The 20,391-nt window shown below is 35.8% G+C and overlaps 1 protein-coding gene and 1 pseudogene across 1 annotated transcript in view; one reads left to right on the top strand and one right to left on the bottom strand.

The window, feature by feature from the left end:
- The window catches only part of TAF4B (TATA-box binding protein associated factor 4b), a 124,403-nt gene that overhangs the window by 30,311 nt on the left and 73,701 nt on the right, over nucleotides 1-20,391 (bottom strand). Inside the window, exons 13-14 of the mRNA XM_019465502.2 lie at nucleotides 17,303-17,359; nucleotides 2,560-2,670 (exon numbers count right to left, since the gene is read on the bottom strand). Coding sequence (XP_019321047.1) covers nucleotides 2,560-2,670; nucleotides 17,303-17,359 — 168 coding nt within the window. The remainder of the gene's footprint in view (nucleotides 1-2,559; nucleotides 2,671-17,302; nucleotides 17,360-20,391) is intronic.
- On the top strand, nucleotides 11,307-12,139 carry LOC109276469 (40S ribosomal protein S3a-like; annotated as a pseudogene).

The raw sequence follows: 20,391 nt of genomic DNA, 5'->3' as shown, positions 1-20,391 counted from the left end.
GGGACGATTTGTGAGCCTGGGGGAGAACAAAGAAGAAGGGAATAAAGATAAAGCCACATCTTAACTCCTACTCAAAAGAAATTCTGGATGAATCAAAGATTTGTACTTAAAAAGTGAAATGATAAATGTATTAACACATAATTCTAATTAAGAAAGGCCTTCCCAAATAGAATGGAAAGCCAGAGCACAAACACTCAGAAGATCTTCTTTTTAGGAAAATAAAATACTTTACAAGAAAGCCTAGACAACTGGAAAGGGGGGTGGAGGGGTGTGGTGTGTTCCATTTTCTTAATCAATTGAAAAACGTAACTCAGTTGCAAAAAGTAAACTGAAAGTACCAATATACATAGGAAAAAACTACTCAATTTTACTTGCAATTTAAATACTCCATTAAAAATTACATTTTCAACCATCTAAGGGCAAAGATAATCTCAGTGTTAATGTTAAATAGGAACTAATGGATTTAAAAACTGATACAACTTATTCAGAGGGTCATTTTTAAATATGTAACAAAAATCAAAAGCAACAAACAATATTTATGGATAAAATGATACTGAGTCTAGAACTGACTAAAATAACCTGAGGAAGGGGCACCTGGGTAGCTCCGTAGGTTAAATGTCTGACTCTTGATTTCAGTTCAAGTCATGATCTCATGGTTCATGAGTTTGAGCCCCATGTCAGGCTCTATGTTAACAGTGAGGAGCCTGCTTGGGATTCTCTCTCTCTCTCTCTCTCTCTCGCTCTCTCGCTCTCACTCTCGCTCTTGCTCTCTGCCCTTCCCTCCCATCCTCCATACATGCTCACTCTCAAAATAAATAAATAAACTTAAAAAAAAAATAACCTGAGGTATAAAAAACCAGAGAAAGTTGGTACAGATTTAAATAAGACTGGGTATACATTGATAGTAGGTGTACCAGAGTGGTGAGTATATGGGGGGGATTCATTATACTATTTTTTGTGTGTTTGAATTTTTCCAAAAAGTTTTTCATGTTATGCATATCCTTTAAACCAGGAATTCCATTGTTAGGAATTTAGCCTACAGTTACATTATACAATGTAAGTTCAAGAACGTTCTGGAAGAAAACTAAATTTCCATTACAGAATGGGTTGAGTAAATTATGTTTATCTACACATTGTAATGTCCTATACCTTTAAAAAGTATGGAGGTCAATTATGTGACGGAGATTACAGAAAAGGGGAAAAAACATCAAGGGCAGAACAATAGGCATAGTCTGATCACAATTAAGTAAAAACAAAATCAAGCACGTGGATCTGTGAACACCCATAAGATACATGTGCATATTCATAATAAATTTTTAGAAGGCTATGTCAAAAATCTTAATAATGGTTTCGTCTGGTTGGGCAGGAGACGGGGAACTAGAAATCTGTGAGGAGGGACACTTATTTTTCAAACATTTTTTATACTGTGATTTTTTGGGGGACCTGTGAACATATTGCATTCATTACATTTATAATAAAAAACAACTAGATTTTTTAAATCCTTCCTCTACTGAGATGATTGTCATTTATTCAGGAACTGTCAATGTTCAGGGTATATGTTAGGGAGGAGCTGGTCTCAAAGCATATTTAAATTTTACAGAGCAAAACAGATGAGCCATGGCTCTCCTATTGCTGACCCTACCTCAGTGGTACCTGTATCTCACCCTGATAATCGATCCACAAATCTAACATTACATCAAATAATTGTTCTACAGATGTAGGTCAGCTTCTTTCTTGGTGCTAATCAAACAATTAACAATTTTTATTGAGTATGTAAGTTCTGTGGAGGAATACAAATGAATAGGATTATATCTGCTCAAAAAGTTTAAAATCTTGCAAAGAAAAAATATGCATCATATAAGGAACAGGGAAGAATCTGCCATGCAAACACATTATGTACTGAGACAAGAAGTCAATGAAGGAATGCGTAATTGGGGTTCATGGAAGAAAAAGATGTCAGATTTGATCTTAAGATATGAACTGGGGGCATCTGGGTGGCTCAGTTGGTTGAACATCTGACTTCGGCTCAGGTCGTGATCTCATAGTTCATGAGTTGGAGCCCCACATCTGGATCTCTGCTGTCACTGCAGAGCCTGCTGCAGATCCTCTGTCTCCCTCTCTCTCTGCCCCTTCCCCACTCATGCGGGGTCAGTCTTTCTCTCTCTCAAAAATAAATAAATATTTTTTTAAAAAACTTAAGAAAAAAAGATATGAACTCGATTTAGATATACAGTAGGAAGAGGATTATCTAAGACCAGTGGAAAGAATGCACAGAAATAAAAAACTGAGATAATGTGACTCATTATGAGTAGAGACGGGGGTGGGTGGAGGGAAAAGAAAGAAGTATAAAATAAGTAATCAAGAGGAGTAAAGTTCAAGGTGATATATATCCTAAAAAAACAGGCAAAGTTAATATTTTATAAAATAGGCAAAGGAGAGTTTTAACAAGCATTTGGCAGCACCGGCATGCAAGGTAGGATAAACTATGTACATGTCTTTGCTTCCTTTTGGCTTGCTTTCTTGACATGAAAAATAAAATAACAAACGTTACTTCAATACCTCACTTCCAGACCCAGATTCTAGTGGTCTCTTCTTTCTTGGTCCAATAGCCGCAAGAGCTGTGAGGTTAGCATCTCTATGCTGTATCTGCGCAAGCTCCAACTGTTGTAACTAGAAGATGGAACAACAACAACAAAAAAGTCAATGTTTTCAGAGTCATGCTCAGAAGGAGGAAGAAACTGATCATTAAGCCTATTTCTGTGTTCTTTACCAAATAAGTTACAGTATAAAATAAATGATAAATTCCCCTAACAGTCAAGAGCACATCATTTCCTAATACCTTTACTCCAACAAACTCTTTAGTCCTGAATCTCTAAACAATAAGAGGCAGAATTTAGGTAAGGAAGAAGTATAGAAGAAAAGCCAGAAAAAAAAAAGGGCATCTAGTGCTTAATCTATCCTTAGTTTAATCGCAGGTAAGAAATACCTGAAGAATAAATCGAACAGTAAATTGGAGACAAACTGGCCACACTATAGTCAACTTTTTCAAAATAAAAGTTACTTGAAAATAAAGACAGTTTTTGTAAATTATAGGAAAGAGTTCTATGCTGTATGGTTTACAAACTACTTCCTTGAAAATTTACTCATTTAACTCTTACAACCACATTAAAAAGTATAATATTAATTATAATAGGATAGAAAGTTATACATATATGTACCATGTACCATCTTTTTTTTCTTTTACTAAGGAAGACATGCCCTAAGAGCTTAGAAAAACTTCATAAAGGTTACATAAATAAATAAATAAGTGGTAGAAACAGAACTCAGAGCCAAGTGTTCTTATTACAAGCCCTTTCTATAGATCACACTTTCACATGGATTTACTCTATATTTATCTTCATGCTAAAAACTGAAAGTACTATTTTGCTGTAGAGTTTTTATCATAATTAACCCAGAATATCCAAATCTACAAGATATAATTTACTATGTGGGTACTCATGAAAGGTGCTCATGAAAGATGCCCCATTAAAAGACAGATAAATAAGACATTAGAACTGTAAAGTAAATACATGAAACCATAGTATCATTTTACAAGGGCAGGTGAGTGTCAAATGGTATTTCAGAAAGAAAAGAAAAGAAAACAAAAGAAAACAAAAGAAAACAAAAGAAAGAGAAAAAAGAGAAAGAGAAAGGAAAGAAAAAGAAAAGAAAAAAGAAAAGAAAAAAAAGAAAAAAGAAAAGAAAAGAAAAGAAAAGAAAAGAAAAGAAAAGAAAAGAAAAGAAAAGAAAAGAAAAGAAAAGACAACCAAGTCAAAATAAAACATCACTACAAGGTCCTTAAGCTTCTCCAGAAGAGGAAGAACATTCAGTTACCATCAAAATCTTATTACTATGGAGAGAAATGAATAAAGAACCTGCCATTGGTTGCTAAACAAATATTCAAACAATATCAGGCTCTAAGATAGCCAATTGAAAGTAATCTGTTGAGGAACCCTATACACACACATTGAACATTCTTTAAAAAGAACATTGACCAGGGTACCTGGGTGGCTCAGTCAGTTAAGCTTTAGACTTCAGCTCATGATCTCACAGTTTGTGAGTTTGAGCTCAGCATTGGGCTCTGTGCTAACAGCTCAGAGCCTGGACCCTGCTTCAGATTCTGTTTCCTTCTCTCTCTGCCCTTTCCTGGCTTGTGCTCTGTCTCTCTCAAAAATAAACATCAAAAATAATTTTTTTTAAAAGAGAACTGACCAAATTTTGAACATATTAAAAAAAGAGCAGGATGAAAATAGTAAAGTTTGTGGTGAAATAGGCAGTCTCAAGGAGATACAAAGTAAAGACCACTTCAGGATATTTCACAGTATTAGAGGAAAGACCAAAAATAATCCCTAGGTAACTGAGTCTTTAGTAAAGCAGAAAACATAACTAAAAATAAAAAAAAAAAAATTAACTAAGAACCATTCTCCATTTGCTTTTCACAAATTACAGGGAAGAAAACTCTCTTTTAAACTGTAGTTTTACACACACACACAAATATATACATATATATATATATTGCTAAAAAAAATATATATATATATATTGCTAAATATATATATATATATTGCTAAATATATATATATATTGCTAAAAAATATATATATATATATATTGCTAAATATATATATATATATATATATATTGCTAAAAAACTGTTTTCAGGGGTTGTAAACTGTCCTTTGTTGATGCTGGCCTTTTAAAAAGTATAGATAGTTTCAGAGTCTGATGCTGTCATAATCTGGAACTTCTAGGTGACAAAATGTGATTTTAATTAATCTACCCTGCAGCACAAATCAAACTATCAGCTATATTTTTTAAGTCTTTCCCTGGAGAAAATTAACATCTGCAAGATAGTCACAACAAATAAAAAGTTTTTAAATTGACCTCTGTCATCAAAATTCCCTACCTATGTAGTAAAACATTTTCTCCCACTCTGCAAAGTATACTTTGGTTTTCTGAAATCTCACATGTCTTAAGACAGAACACCCAAAACAGGTCCATTAAAAAAAAAAAAAAAAAAGAACCTGACAAATTAGACTTCATACAAATTAGAAACATTCTTGCACTACAAAAGACATGGTTAAGAGAACAAAAAAACCACACTATTTATATTTAATTTCTCTATTTTTCTTTTTGTTGCCTTATTGTCTGGGCAATATAACACTGAGTAATAGTGATGAAAACAGACATCCTTGCCTTTTTCCTAATCTCTGGAAGAAAGCATTCAGTCATTTCATCATTAAGAATAATGTTAATAGTAGGGTTTCAATAGTTGCTCTTTATCAGGTTAAGAAAGTCCTCTTCATTCCTAGATTTTTGAGAGTTATTTTTATTAATACATATTGAAATCCATCTAATGTATTTCTGCATTAATTGATATGATCTTTCTTAGATTGTTAATATGGTAGATTACATTCACTGATTTTTTAAATCACAGCTTTGCATTCCTGGGGGGGTAAACTCCACTTGGTCATGATATGTTATGTTTATACATTGCTACATTTGATTTGCTAATATTTTGTTGAAGATGTTTACATCTATGTTCACAAAGGATACCGAAGTGTTTTCCTATTTTGTAATGTTTTTCTGGTTAGTTATCAGGATAATACTGGTCTCATAAAATGAACTGGAAGAGTTCCTAACTCTTCTGTTTCCTGAAAGAAATTGTGGAGACACGGTATTAATTCTTCTATAAATTTTTGGGAGAATTTACTAATAAGTAAAATGATCTATGCCTGGAGATTTCTTCATTGAAAGGTTTTAACTATAAATTAACTTTAATAATTACAAAACTACTGAGGTTAGCTACCTAACTTGGCTAAGTTTTGATAGATGGTGCTTTTGAAAAAACTGGTCATTTCATCTAAGTTGTTGAACTACTTGCATGGAGTTGTTCTTTTGTATTCCCTTACCCTGCAGGGTCTGTAGTGATTTCCACCTCTTTTTTCCTGATATTGGTGATTTGCATCTTTTTTCTTTCTCAGTCTAATTAGAGATTTGTCAATTTTATGATAAAAGAACTAGCTTTTGGTTTTACTGTCTATTTTTTCCTTTTGTTATCAAAGTCATTGATTTCTGCTTTTATCTTTATTATTGACCTTCTTCTGCTTGCTTTGGATGTATATTGCTCTCCTTTTACCAGTTTCTTAAGATAAAAGCTTAGATTATTAATTTGAGACCTTTCTTCTTCTCTAACATAAGCATTCTTCCTATCCTTTTACTTTTACCTACATCATTACATTTGAAATGAGTCTCTTTGTAAACATATAATTTAGTCATGGTTTTGAAATCCATTCTGACAATCTCTATCTTTTAACTGGTATATTTAGACCATTTACACTTAATAGAACAACTTAGATGTTTTTGGATTTAGGTCTACCATTTTATTATTTCTTTTCTGTTTGTTCCTTCTGTTTTTCATTTCTGTTTCCCTTTTCCTACTTCTTTTGGGTTACCTGAACTTTAAATATTTCACTTTAATTTACCTATTGTTTTAAGTGGTGGCTTTAGAAATTACAGTATACTTACTTAAAATTTCAGTCTACTTAGCGGGGCGCCTGGGTGGCTCAGTCGGTTAAGCGTCCAACTTCGGCTCAGGTCATGATCTCACAGCTCGTGAGTTCGAGCCCCACATCGGGCTGTGTGCTGACAGCTCAGAGCCTGGAGCCTGTTTCAGATTCTGTGTCTCCCTCTCTCTCTCTGACCCTCCCCCGTTCATGCTCTGTCTCTGTCTCAAAAGTAAATAAATGTTTAAAAAAAAATTAAAATTTCAGTCTTAGAATCCATAATTTACCAATTCAAGTGGAATACAGATACCTTATATCCTTTTACTCCCCACACTCTGTTATAATTTTCTTATTTTTACATATGTATACACTGAAAATCCGACAATGTTAGAATTTTTATTTTTAATATTTTAAAAAGCTTAAAGGCAGACTATATACCATTTCTGTTGCTTTTTCTTAATTCCTAATGTTTAAAATTTTCCTTTGGTATCATTTTCACTTCATTCTGAAGAACTTCAATTTCCTTAAGCATTTTTTTTTTTAGAGTAGGTCTACTGGCAAAAGATTCTATTCTTGTTCCTGCACTGTCTTTATTTCACCTTTATTACTGCAGGGTATTTTCACAGGATATAGCATTCTGGGTTGGTTGACAGTTTTTTTCTTACAGCACTTTAAAAATATTTTGCTACTTTCTTTTGGTTTCCATGGTTTCTGATAAGAAATCTACAATCACTTGAATTGCTGTCCCTTATTAGACAAGTGTACACCTCTCTAGCTAGTTTCAAGAATTTTTTCTCTGTCTTTAGTTTTCTTAGATGCAACTGAATCTGACTTTCTCTGTGATTAACCTGTTTGGGGGTTCACAGACCTTCTGGAATCTTTAGGTTTATGTCTTTCTAAATTTGGGAGGTTGTTAGCCATTATTTTTCCAAACATATTTTTAGCATCTTACTCTTTCTCTTCTGGGACTTCAATAACATTAATGCCAGACCTTTGGTCATTGTCCCACAGGTCTCTGTGGCTCTGTTTTTCTGTTTTTTGTTTTTGATCAGTTTTCTCCTTAGTTTTTGGATTAGATAAATTCTACTTGTCCATCTTCAAGTTCACTCTTTACTCTTTTGTCTCTTTTCAACTATCCAGCCAAGTGTTTTATTTTGATTACTATTATCTTCAGTTCTAAAATTTCCATTTAAAAAAATAAATTTCTATTTTAGAAATTTATTCCTGATTCTTCAAGTCAAGTAATTTTGAATAGTACCCTGAACATTTTAAATATTATAAGACTCTGGGTCTTCTTTAAATCCTTTGGAATATGACATTTTAATTTTAGTATGCAGAACAGGTCAGTTAGATTTAGGCCACAAGTTCCGATGTATCTTCTGTTAGCTCAAGCTCCAATACGAGTTCAGTTTTCAAAGCCTTTGTAGTGCTCACTGGATATGTCCCAAATGCGGACCACTTGGTGGTCAGTCTGGGACCTAGCATTGCTCTGTTAGTTCCACTTCTTTTTTTTTTTTTTTTTAATGTTTATTTATTTTTGAGACACAGAGCACTAGCAAGGGAGGGGCAGAGAGAGACACACACACAGAATCCAAAGAAGGCTCCAGGCTCTGAGTTGTCAGCACAGAACCCGATGTGGGGCTTGAACCCATGAACTGTGAGATCATGACCTGAACTGTCAGACCATGAACTAAAGTCAGATGCTTAGCCGACTGAGCTACTAAATCTCCCCTGTTAGTTCCATTCTTAAAGTCTTTATGTATGCTGATTAGAATCAGATTCACATATGACAAATGTGTTGCTCAAGAGTGGGCCTAGGAGTCTAAAATAATAATACAGGCTTGCTTTCCTGAGCTCTTCCCATTTCACAATCTTCCCAGTAATTTCTGGTTCCCTAGTCTCCTCTTTCTGTCCTCTGGCCAGAAAGCTGGGGGCTTTAATTACTCTGCTTTGCCATACATATCTGTGACTGTCCATGTCAACAGTAAGCAGCACGAAGAATGGGGGTGGGGAGGTGCAGGAGGGATGGCAACCTCACTGCTGGATTCATGGTATTTTGAAGTCTCATCTTTTTCCCCAATTTGCCTACTATTTTCAAAACCGTCATAGCTTCTCCATGCATTCTGTTCAGGTTTTATAGCTGTATTCAGTGGGAGAGACAGTCGGAAGTGTTTTTACTTCACCAACTGAAACCTTTAAAAGCTGGTTTAACCAGAATTCTGACAACAGGTTTCTGTTAAATTATATTCCTACTAAGCTTTGTTTCATAAAACTTAAAGCCTGCTTGCTTACTTACACCAGCAACACACACTTTGGTCCAAAAAGATCTAACAGGCTTGGCAAGTTCTCTTTTAAGAGTACCCTTACTCCTTCCTATGGCTAATGAAAAAGGCAGAAGCCTTCATTTCCCTTATCACAGTCTTCTCTGATAATAAGCATAGGTCCCCTAAAATCCAAGTCAGTGCCCTAGAGAGCAATAGAGCAATGGTGGTTGAAGATTATTTTATTCCTGATGTTTAGTATCTGTCTCTGTTCATTTTTAAGTACAACTATGATAATAGTCACTTTAATCAAGTCCAAAACACATTAACAGATTACCTTAAAGATCACACAAACTCTCAGATGTAAAGGTCAACAGAGGTACTTCTTGATGCTAAGCACATCATTTTGAAAGACAAAAGATTTTTTAAAAAATTAATGAAAAAGGAAAGCAAAACTGAAGCAGAATTAGAGGAGATGCATAAAGAATGAATAAATCAAGTATTATATAGTCAAGTCCCTCCACGGACACAAGGACATTATTAACAGGAAGGACTAAATTATTTAGATAATTATGACACTGACACTATAGAAAATTCAAAACTGTGTTTCTTTTTCATGCTTAAGGCAGGCAAGATATTTAAAAAAAAAAAAAAAAAAAGGCAGGTGCTGAAAGTACAAGAGACAACAGCAGAGCTGTCCTTCAAAACAAATGATCCAGAAATATGAAGTGCTATCATCCTCAGTCTGATTTTGCTATGAACTTTTAGAAAGTGATAATAAGGTATAAAGGACAGAGTTGAGAGATGAGTTAATGTCTCCCCCAGAGCTTATGTATGCTGTCCAAACAACATACATTAGTAGCAATGAAAATAGCTATTGCCACTAAATAGGAATATTTGAAAGAATCTGAAAAAATAAGAGAAATAAAGTACGCTACCTAGTTTTGAATTCTGCAAAGAATTACGAATAGTGTGTTGCTTAGATTTCACAGTTAACGTTATGTGTACGTAGGAATAATAAAACCCTACCACCAATAGATGTTTTTTAAATAGTAAACATTTAGGTAGAATTTTAGATATGCTTTGTAAAAATTAATTGGCCAAACTCTAAAATTCTCAACAATGCTAATAATCACTTCTAAATTACTGCAACTTACTGGGGAAAACAAGGTTAAATCCTAAAATATTATACTACAAAAGAAGCAAACAATACCACACTAAACACCATTAACAAATGAATTCTAAGTCAACAGAACCAACAAAGCAAGTTAAAAAACAATAACTACCTCCCCCCATCTCACCTAAAATTCAGGGATACAACAATAGAAACATAGCATCGCTTTCAACCCTTAAAAGACAAGTATTAAGCAGGCAATCCACCAAACCTAACAATACATGGTCTGAGTATTTTTTTTTCTCCCAACCACTAATGCTAGTTCTTATGATGTCAAGCTACTGTCCAGAACACCTGAGATACTTGGGATCTGGAATGTAGAGTCCAATGCCTTGTTAGTCTGCCCTTCTAATCCATCTCTACATTTCAGTAAATAGCACATTCTCTGATCTCAATTAGACACTTTCTTCCTTAGACTTAAACACAATACTTGATTTCTATATTGTTTAAAACAAATATAATTTGTATTAGATTACAGAACCCTCCCCCTCCATGTCTTCCTCTTACATTCTTTTTTTTTCAACCTTCTTTCCAGTCTTCTTGAAAGAAAAAAAACAAAGGAAAAAAAATTACATATCTATGGGTCAGTATCGAGCTTATTTAAGAGCTTGATGGCATCTATCTTAAATGTTTCTATAGCTAATGTTTTTAAGTAACTATTTTTCCTTTTACACCTCACCTTTCCCTAAATTATGACAGCTATGTTACATAAGCAGAACATGTGCTGTTATATTCACTTTATTTTGTTATTATTTTTTAAAATTTATTTTGAGGAGGGGGGGAGCAGCATGCAAGCTGGGGAGGGGCAGGGAGACAGAGAATCCCAAGCAGGCTCCACACTGTCAGAGCAGAGCCCAATGCAGGACCCAAACCCACGACCCACGAGATCATGACTTGAGCAGAAATCAAGAGTCAGACATTTAACAGACTGAGCCATCCAGGCACCCCTCTGTTCATTTTAAATAGGGTGTGAACAACAAGGGTTTTAATGCATGGGTCTACTTATATATGATTTTTTGGGATACAGTGCAGTACTAGAAATGTATTTTCTCTTAAGATTTTCTTAATATTTTTTCTCTAGCTTATCTTAGAATAAGAATATAGTATATAATATATAGAACAGACAAAAATGTTTTAATCAACTGTTTATTTTACCAGTAAGGTTTTCTATCAACAGAAGGTTATTAGTAGATATATTTGAGGAGAATCAAAAGTTATACATAGATTTTTGACTGCACAGGGGGATAGTGACCTTAACCCCTGTGTTGTTCAAGGATCAACTATAAGAGGAAACTGGGGCCCTTTTGGCTCCCTGAGCAGTGCCACATGGTGGTCAGCAAGAACAAGCACCTTACGAAAGGCGGCAAAAAGGGAGCCAAGAAGAAAGTGGTTGATCCATTTTCAAAGAAAGATTGGTATGATGTGAAAGCACCAGCAATGTTTAATATAAGAAATATTGGGAAAACACAAGTCACAAGAACTCAAGGAACCAAAATCGCATCTGATGGCCTCAAGGGTCCTGTGTTTGAAGTAAGCCTTGCTGATCTGGAGAATGATGAAGTTGCATGTGGGAAATTGAAGCTAATTACTGAAGATGTTCAGGGCAAAACCTGACTAATTTCCATGGCATGGATCTTACCCGGGACAAAATGTGCTCCATGGTCAAAAAATGGCAGACCATGATTGAAACCCATGTTGATGTCAAGACTACCGATGGGTAATTTCTTCGCTTCTTTTGTGTCGGTTTTACTAAAAAACGCCACAATTGGATTTGGAAGACCTCTTATGCTCAGCACCAATAGGTCTGACAAATTAGGAAAAAGATAATGGAAATCATGACCCGAGAGGTGCAGACAAATTACTTGAAAGAAGTGGTCAATAAACTAATTCCAGACAGCATTGGAAAAGACACAGAGAAGGCTTGTCAGTCTATTTATCCACTCCATGATGTCTTTGTTAGAAAAGTAAAAATGCTCAAGAAGCCCAAGTCTGAATTGGGAAAGCTCATGGAGCTTCATGGTGAAGGCAGTAGTTCTGGAAAAGCTACTGGGGATGACACCGGTGCTAAAGTTGAACGAGCTGATGGATATGAGCCATCAGTCCAAGAATCTGTTTAAAATTCAGACATTTAATGGTGACAAATAAAAAATCTTACTTGTGATGTTTGAAAAAAAGAAAAAAGGAAATGGGTTAAGTTCAAGAAGTAAAGTAACTTCCCCAAAGTGAGATGTAGTCAATGGCAGGTTGAATCTAGAATTGAAGACTCTTGACTTCTAGTTCAATGCTATTTCTCTTATAATACATACCTCTTCTACCAAAAGGGTAGAATGTCCCTCAGGCCACACAGATCCTATACTTCCAAATTAATGCATGTAACCTTCTGATGAAGCTCTAAATAAAACACTATCTTTCCTATGTAAGGTACACCAATCAAGAGATACAACCAATATACATCTCTTGAGAAAATATCCATTTCTCAGCTCCCAGAAGAGAATTTACTGAATGGTAACTGAACAATGCCAGTTCAAGATGCCAACTCTTAGATTCCCAAATCACAGTATTTTGTTTGACCTTCTATGACCATTTAGTCAACGGGAAAATAAAAGTGGTCGATTTTAAAGGTCCTCTTCCTTCTCCTCCTAGACCAATGGTTCTAAGTGTGATTTCCAGAGGAGCAGCAGCAATAGCGAATTACCTGGAAATCTGTTAGAAATGTAAACTCTCAAGCCTCGCCCAGACCTACTGCATCATAAACTAGGAAGGGGGCGGGGGGGGGGGGGGTAGCAATCTGTATTTTAACAAACCCTCCAGATAATACTCATGTCCACCAAAGTTTGAGAACCTCTATCCTAGACTATCAATGCTTTGAAATGTCTGCATCTGTTTCTCTATGTACACAAGCTTTTTACAACTTGTCATTTTACAAATGTCTTCTCCATACTAAATTAACTGGATTGCTAAAATAGATTCTTAATGACCAAAAAAAATGTATATGTATACACACACACACACACATACACACACACACATATTTAAAATGACAAGTTTCATTTTGTCCTGTCTAGTGTTCCATGAGTTTTCACTCATGCAGAACTAGCATAAGTTTAAATACAAATTGCTATAATTTAACAGCCTTAACTATCACATTTCACGGACGCCGTATCTTTAAATTTTTCATCTAAGGGGCTTCCTGGGTGGCTCAACTGATTAAGTGTCTGACCCTTGGTTTTGACTCAGGTCATGATCTCAGTTTGTGGGATCGAGCCCCGTATCAGGCTCTGTGCTGACAGCACAGAGCCTGCTTGGGATTCTCTCTCTGTTCTTTTTCTGCTCAAGTGCAGGCACTTTCTTGCAATAAATAAACATAGAAAAAATTAAAAAAACAAAAATCTTTTGTCTTTTTCATACCAATATAACAGTTTTTACTGGTTGCCCTGTGAAGCTAAGTGCCAGCAGGTACAGGTCTTGCATTCCTTTTTCTTTCCTCTATTGTCTGGTAACAAATGAAAGTGGGAATGCTAGGAGTTGTTAAAAGGAAGTAAATGAATTCTTTGTCTCATTCTGCACAGATGTGCTGAATTCACATCTCCCAAAGGAGAAAGAGGATATATTCAAAAGGAAAGAAGGGTCACAGTATATATAACAAATGTTTAAGGAATCAGGATGTATGAACTCCAAGGTCAGGTGGCTTGCTCCTCAGAATTCTGGATGATGTGGTAAGAACGGAAAACATCGAAGGCTAGATGATAATCTAGGATACACAGCACGTATTTCGACAAGCCTACAGCTGCATTAAACAAAGATGTACCTACCTGCTTGAAGTTAGAATTTGGCAATTAGTAATCCATCTAAAACTTTTCACAAATAGATGGTAAAATGGAAGAATGTCAGTACTTCAATTTTAGGAAACATACGTAGGAAAAAATTTTTAAACCAGAATTTAAAAGTATTGATATTTATTTATTTTTTTTAATTTTTTTTTAACGTTTATTTATTTTTGAGACAGAGAGAGACAGAGCATGAACAGGGGAGGGTCAGAGAGAGAGGGAGACACAGAATCTGAAACAGGCTCCAGGCTCTGAGCTGTCAGCACAGAGCCCGACACGGGGCTCGAACTCACGGACCGCGAGATCATGACCTGAGCCGAAGTCGGACGCTCAACCGACTGAGCCACCCAGGCGCCCCAAAAGTATTGATATTTAAAATATAAAGTTACAATAGAGTGCTTACACTCTAAAATATTGTTGCTTTTTTCCTCAGGCAAAAATAGAAAAAGGGAGGAGGGGGCAGGAAACAGCCCCAAAGTTGAGACTAAGATGTCTGAATTACAAGGATATCCATAGACATTTCAGCCAGACAACAATGAGGTTTTCAAACAGACAGATAACCTGTCAGGTCAATAAGAACAGTATGCAGAAGGAGCCACTTCAATGGACTGAGACTAGACTGGAGGCAAATCCCAAGGGCAGCCTATTTTTTTTAAGCTCCAAATAAGAATGTCAAAATTGGAAGTCGATGGGAAGGATGAAAAAAAAATTATCAGACACGTTTATAAAAACCTGCCTGATTTAACACAGTTTGTCCTTATACCCAGAATGCAAAAAAGAAATGAAGAGACTCAAAAATGGTATTAATAGAGAAGAAAACACCCAGGAGAAATGATCAAGATCAAAACTCTATCCTAAACGGTTGAAACCACCATAGATTATAAAATTATGTATGAAGGGGATTCAAGTTATTTAATATTTACGTGAGAAACATTGCTGAAACATTTCTCAGGATCAACAAAGCCTACAACTTCTCTAAATAGTTATCTGGAGTTCTGCATTCATAAGGTATTCTCCTTAATCTACTTCCTATGACTAGGTTGGTAGGTAGCTAGTTACCTGGAAAAAGAAAGCAAACAAATTTTAAATTGAGCAACTGAAAGGAATCCATGCTAATTTTCACAGTTGAACAAAGAAAACTTCCCAGACAGACCAAATACCAAAAAATCACAAATGAAAGCTTTATAGTTTATACCAGTGTGATAACAATTAGCACATCCCAAGTGATAACCTTACAAATTACCACACAAGAGAACAGTTCAACTATATTAAGATAGAGTCAATGACTTTTGCAACGAAACACAATATGGTATCCCTGTGAGTTTGATTCTAAATTAGAGGCCCTTAGAATACTAAAGTTATTAAAAGCTCTAGGGGGCAAAGGAAATGTCACAAAAATGACAATATTGCAGTTTCATCAAACATTTGCAACTAATACAAAGTGGCTCTGTTCTTGGAATGAGGCCAGTGTATTTGATTTTTTTTTTTTTTTTTAATTGAAAGATTTAGGATAGTATGCAACTAGGAAACTTTCAAAATATTTTGGAAAGAAATTATACAGTCCTTTAAATCTTGCTAGGAAAAAAAATAAATGGAGGCGCAAAAAGAGGGGAAAAAACAGGTTTGCTACCACCTGCTCTCATAAGAGAGGTACTTTTTTTTTCTTTCTTTTTTTTTTTTTTTTTGCATACTTACTTTTACAATTTTCTTTGAAAAATACTGTCCACCTATTCATCCCTCAGGGAACAATTAAACACAATATTAAAAGAAAAACCAACCAAACAAAACCATCCCATACAAACCTGAAGGAAAAATTAATCAATCCAGATGTTAATGAAGGTTTTTGAAAAAGGAAAAGATGGGATAAGATTTTTAAAGATAAAAGGGCAAGCTTTCTGATATGTGTTTTCCCAAAAGGGGGTGGAATCACAAGAAAGTAAGATAAGCATCTAATTGGTCCTTAATTGAAACAAAGAGGAATGCTTGTGTTTCAGAACAATAGGTTGTCCATTCCCAAATAACCTATGAAGCCAGGCTTGCTTAAAGAGGGTAATGGGTATAGTTCTCATACTAATTTTTTCAGATAACATCTTTAGATAAATTTTCTGCTGAACAGAAATGAGTATTAGAAGTGTTCTGTTGTTGAAATGTGTCTGACTTCAATCCTTTCTAATGTTCTCCCTTTCCAGTTCTCCTCATCTCAATCCAGAAGAAACCTCTCCATCCAGAGTTCATGCATTTTCCTTCTCTATTTTAGTGAAAACATACCACACTGATTGTAAGAATCTTACTAGATTTCCATTTGTTTTGCCTCAGCTCCTACATTAATCCAAACAATAAGGGCCTTGAAAACATTCATAAATAACCTGCTGCTGCTGGCACCTAGGAGCCGAGTGCTGCAATGTTAAGCAACAACAAATTTCATAGTTCAAGAGGCACAGTTAAGGAAAAAGGTTGCTCAGGAAATCACTCTTATTTAGCACAAAGATCCTTAAAAATTGCATGAAATCAGTCAAGTAACTATAGAAACCAATTTCTTCAGCTCCATATCACACGTCTCACACCTCAATTGTCTTTATTATCGTCTGCTGTCAGATCCTTAATCAGAAATGTGAACAGGCTTGATGATTTATTCAGCAGGGAAAAGAATCTGTAGGTCAAGTGAAAAATTTCACACACACCCAAACACACACCACATCTTCAACCTTAGGTACTTTCATTTCCTTCTGTTCTCAGCAGCTCTGGGGGCAACTCCAGTGAGATCCAATATTAAGGCTCAATTAAAATAAGCTCCAATTAGTGGAGCTTTTTTCTCTGGGGCTAGAAAAGTCAGGAAATGGATATTGGGAAATGTAAAAAGTCAGCTACTGAGAGGAGGCTGCAGACATAAATGAACTTATTTGTTGATTTCTACAGTTGCTATGCAGAGGCCTCTGGGAGTAAAAGCTTAACCAGTCTAAGCTATAAACTAAAACCCCTGCAGCTAAACATGAACTGTGTGAAACAAGGGCTCCATTCCAGAACAGAAAACTGCTGGGCCCAGAAAATTAAAAGCCAGAGGCGTTTTCCATTTAAAACTAAATCCCAGTACCACCTCCCAGCCAAAGAATTATAAGCAGTATCAGATTTACAAAACGAACAATTACCCTGGAAAAATGTAGCCTATTGTACAGTCCCAGATGCTAAATCTCAGAAGTTTCTTTTTTTTTTTTTCTTTTTTTTAATCCCACATTATATTCCTCCAAGTACACCACTGTAGTTTACAAAGAGCCATTTCTAGACAGGCCTAAGCCTTGAAAATAAATTTTAAAAAGAGAGCACATAACTCATTGACCTCATTTGAAGTACTGCCCTTGCCTTGAGCAGTTCCTGTCCTTCCCCAAGGCTTCTGCAAATGGTATGCAACAGCAAAATAAACCCTGACCTAATTGCCAGGAGAGAGCTGCCAACCTTCCCTCCAACACAAAGACAAGCATGGTAACTTGAAAGTCCTACCTCTTTGGCTTTCTGCTTTAATCTCAGCTGTTCTGGATCTTCTTTATTGGAACGACTCTATCAAAGGAAAAGAAAATTTTAATAGAAATTACTAGCATCTAAACACCATAGTTGCCGTTAAATATTTAATAAATGACAATTTTCTCTTGTGATTGAAAACCTTAGCTCCAGGGGAAAATGCCTCAATCCAGTCTGGTGCACTCCCTCCGTTACGCCCCCTCCCTCCCATCATCTGGGCCGGCTGCTGCGGCTCTAGCCCCAAGGAAGCTTATACTGAAAATGATGCTAACGATGTCAGTCAGGTCCAGTTGAGGCATGACGCTGTTCTTGTTAGAACACTAAAAATTAAAAAACGGATGGTACAGATGAAGGAAAAGAATAGAAGGATAATTGTTGGCTCAAATGAAGGAAAGCAATCAACACTGGCTAATCTTCAGGTGAAGCCATTTTGGAAAAACCTATGGTATTTCAAGGACTATTAAAACCAAGACTATTAAAATCAATGTACAAAACTGTTGAATCACTATACTGGATGCCTGATTAACTGGCATATAACTTAATATTAACACTGTATGCTAATTAACTGGAATTAAAATAAACACTTAAAAATAAATCACATAAAATCAGGAACCTGATGGACTTTGAACCAAATCACTATCTCTTTAAAAGTAGAATTTTAAAAAATTAAGTAGGAAATACACCCCAGTGTTTTCATTAGAGTATCTTGTCATCTCTGGGTCCTCCACAGCACTTACTTGAATGCTGTGCACAATTAAATGCCCAATAAATGTTTATTAAATATTGCTTTCCATACTGATTCAGTTCAACATTCCAAAAATGAATAATCTTACAGGATTGCTGTAAGGAGAAAACTATCTTCTGTATGCAATACTATGATGAAACCAACAGTAAGGAACTTCATTTCTGAAACTATGAACATTTGTCCACTGAAAAATATGCTGCAGAGTATTCTTTTTTCTCTAACAAAGTTATCTAACTCTTTATAAATCTGAATATTTGTTCTATGAAATGGAACATCAGCTACCTAAAGGTAGCTAACAAAATAAAAGCTAAAGGTATTTTCTTATTTACTAAATTTACTGGATACATTTTACTGATTTATTGGTATTTTTGTTAAGGAAAGAAAGAAACCGTTTAGATTTAAAAGTGCCTTGTAATTTTAAACACCTTAATTAAATACCTACATAAGACTCCACCAAAACTAATAATTTTCTTCTTCATTTTGTCCCCTTTCTATTAAACTTTTTCAAAAATGATTATATATTTTTGAGAGACAGAGACAGTACACGAGCAGAAGGGCAGAGAGAGAGGGAGACACAGAATCTGAAGCAGGCTCCAGGCTCTGAGCTGTCAGCACAGAACCCATTGAGGGGCCCGAACCCACGCACTATGAGATCATGACCTGATCTGAAGTCAGACGCCCAAACGACTGAGCTACCCAGGCGCCCCGTCCCCTATCTGTTAAAACAACTTCACTTCAGCCCAAACTAAGATAAAATCCTTTATTATTCCACCTGTATTAAGAGACAAAGCAGTGTGTATATATGCACTTATATAAAAACGTGTGTATGTACATATATGTGTATATATATTTGTGAGTATATAATTTTTGCCCCAGTATGAAATGGGTACATTTGAGTAGCAAGTCTTTGTCAAACAGTATTTAATGATTATTCATAGTATAAATTCTACTCTATGTGCCTATTTTGAGCCTGGAGATACAGAAATGAAATAACAAGATGAAGTCCTGCTTTCAAGAGACTTATATTTTAAGAAAATAATAAAACAATAAATTTTATAAAAATTAAATACAGTTACGATATGTAAAGCATTTATGATGGGGAAAATAAAAAAACAATTACTGATAGTGGTAAGTTATATTAAAGAAAATAAAATTGGGGGCACCTGCACAGCTCAGTCAGGTGGGCATCCAACTCTTGATTTTGGCTCAGGTCATGATCCCAGGGTCATGGGGTCAAGTTCTGCATCAGGCTCTGTGATGAGCATGGAGCCTGCTTAACATTCTCTCTCTCCCCCACCTCCTCTACCCTGCCCTCTCTCTCAAATAAAAATAAAAATAAAATAAAATATGTAATAGAGGAAGGAGTATGTGTGTGTGTGGGGGGGTAAGTACTTCTTTAGCTAGGAAGGGAGAAAAGACATCTGAAAGAAGTGACATTTGAGTAGAGATCTGGACGACAAGAAGGAGGCGGCCATGCAAAAATATGGGGGAAGAATACGCCAAGCAAAAGGCACAGTCATTGCAAAAGACTTAAAATGGAATAAGCTTGGTGAAAGAGGAGTACCTGGGTGGCTCAGTCAGTTGACCATCTGACTCTTGATTTTGTCTCAGGTCATGATCTCATGAGCTCTATGTCAGGCTTAGAGCTGACAGTGTGGAGCCTGCTTGAGATTCCCTCTCTCCCTCTCTCTGCCCCTCCCCTACTCACATGCTCGTGCATTGCGTGCTCTCTTTCTCAAAATAAACAAACAAACTTTAAAAATTAAGTAAAGAAAGAAGGCCCAGGTAGCTAGAACATAGAGAAAAGTTGAAAGAGATGGATTGGAGACCACATAGGCCATGATAAGGAGTTGGGGTTTAATTCTAGTTATAAGAAAAAGCCACTATAGGGCTTGGAGCACAGGAGTGAGATGCCACTGATACAACACCTTAGATCACTCGGGCTGCTGTGCAGTGGATGCAGAACCGTAGGGACCCAAGATTGGAGGTACAGGCACACAGAACAATGGAGGAGACTACTCTAAAACAACCATTGTTTTATTTTTTTTAAGTTTATTTATTTATTGAGAGAGACAGAGACCGAGGGAGTCGGGGAGGGGCAGAGAGAGAGAGAGAGAGAGAGAGAGAGAGAGAGAGAATCCCAAGCAGGCTCTGTGCTGATCAGCACAGAGCCTGATGTGGGGCTCGAACTCACAAAACTGTGAGATCATGACCTGAGACGAAACCAAGAGTTGGACATTCAACCAAATGAGCCACCGAGGTGCCCCTAAAATAACCATTGTTTTAGAAAAAGAGAAGGGCAGCTTGGACTAGTGTCATAACAGAG

The sequence above is a fragment of the Panthera pardus genome, unplaced genomic scaffold, assembly GCF_024362965.1.
Source record: "Panthera pardus isolate Hobbes unplaced genomic scaffold, ASM2436296v1 HiC_scaffold_15, whole genome shotgun sequence".
Taxonomy (NCBI): domain Eukaryota; kingdom Metazoa; phylum Chordata; class Mammalia; order Carnivora; family Felidae; genus Panthera; species Panthera pardus.
Note: the sequence above shows the minus strand (reverse complement) of the source record. Positions and strands in the feature narration are given on the sequence as shown.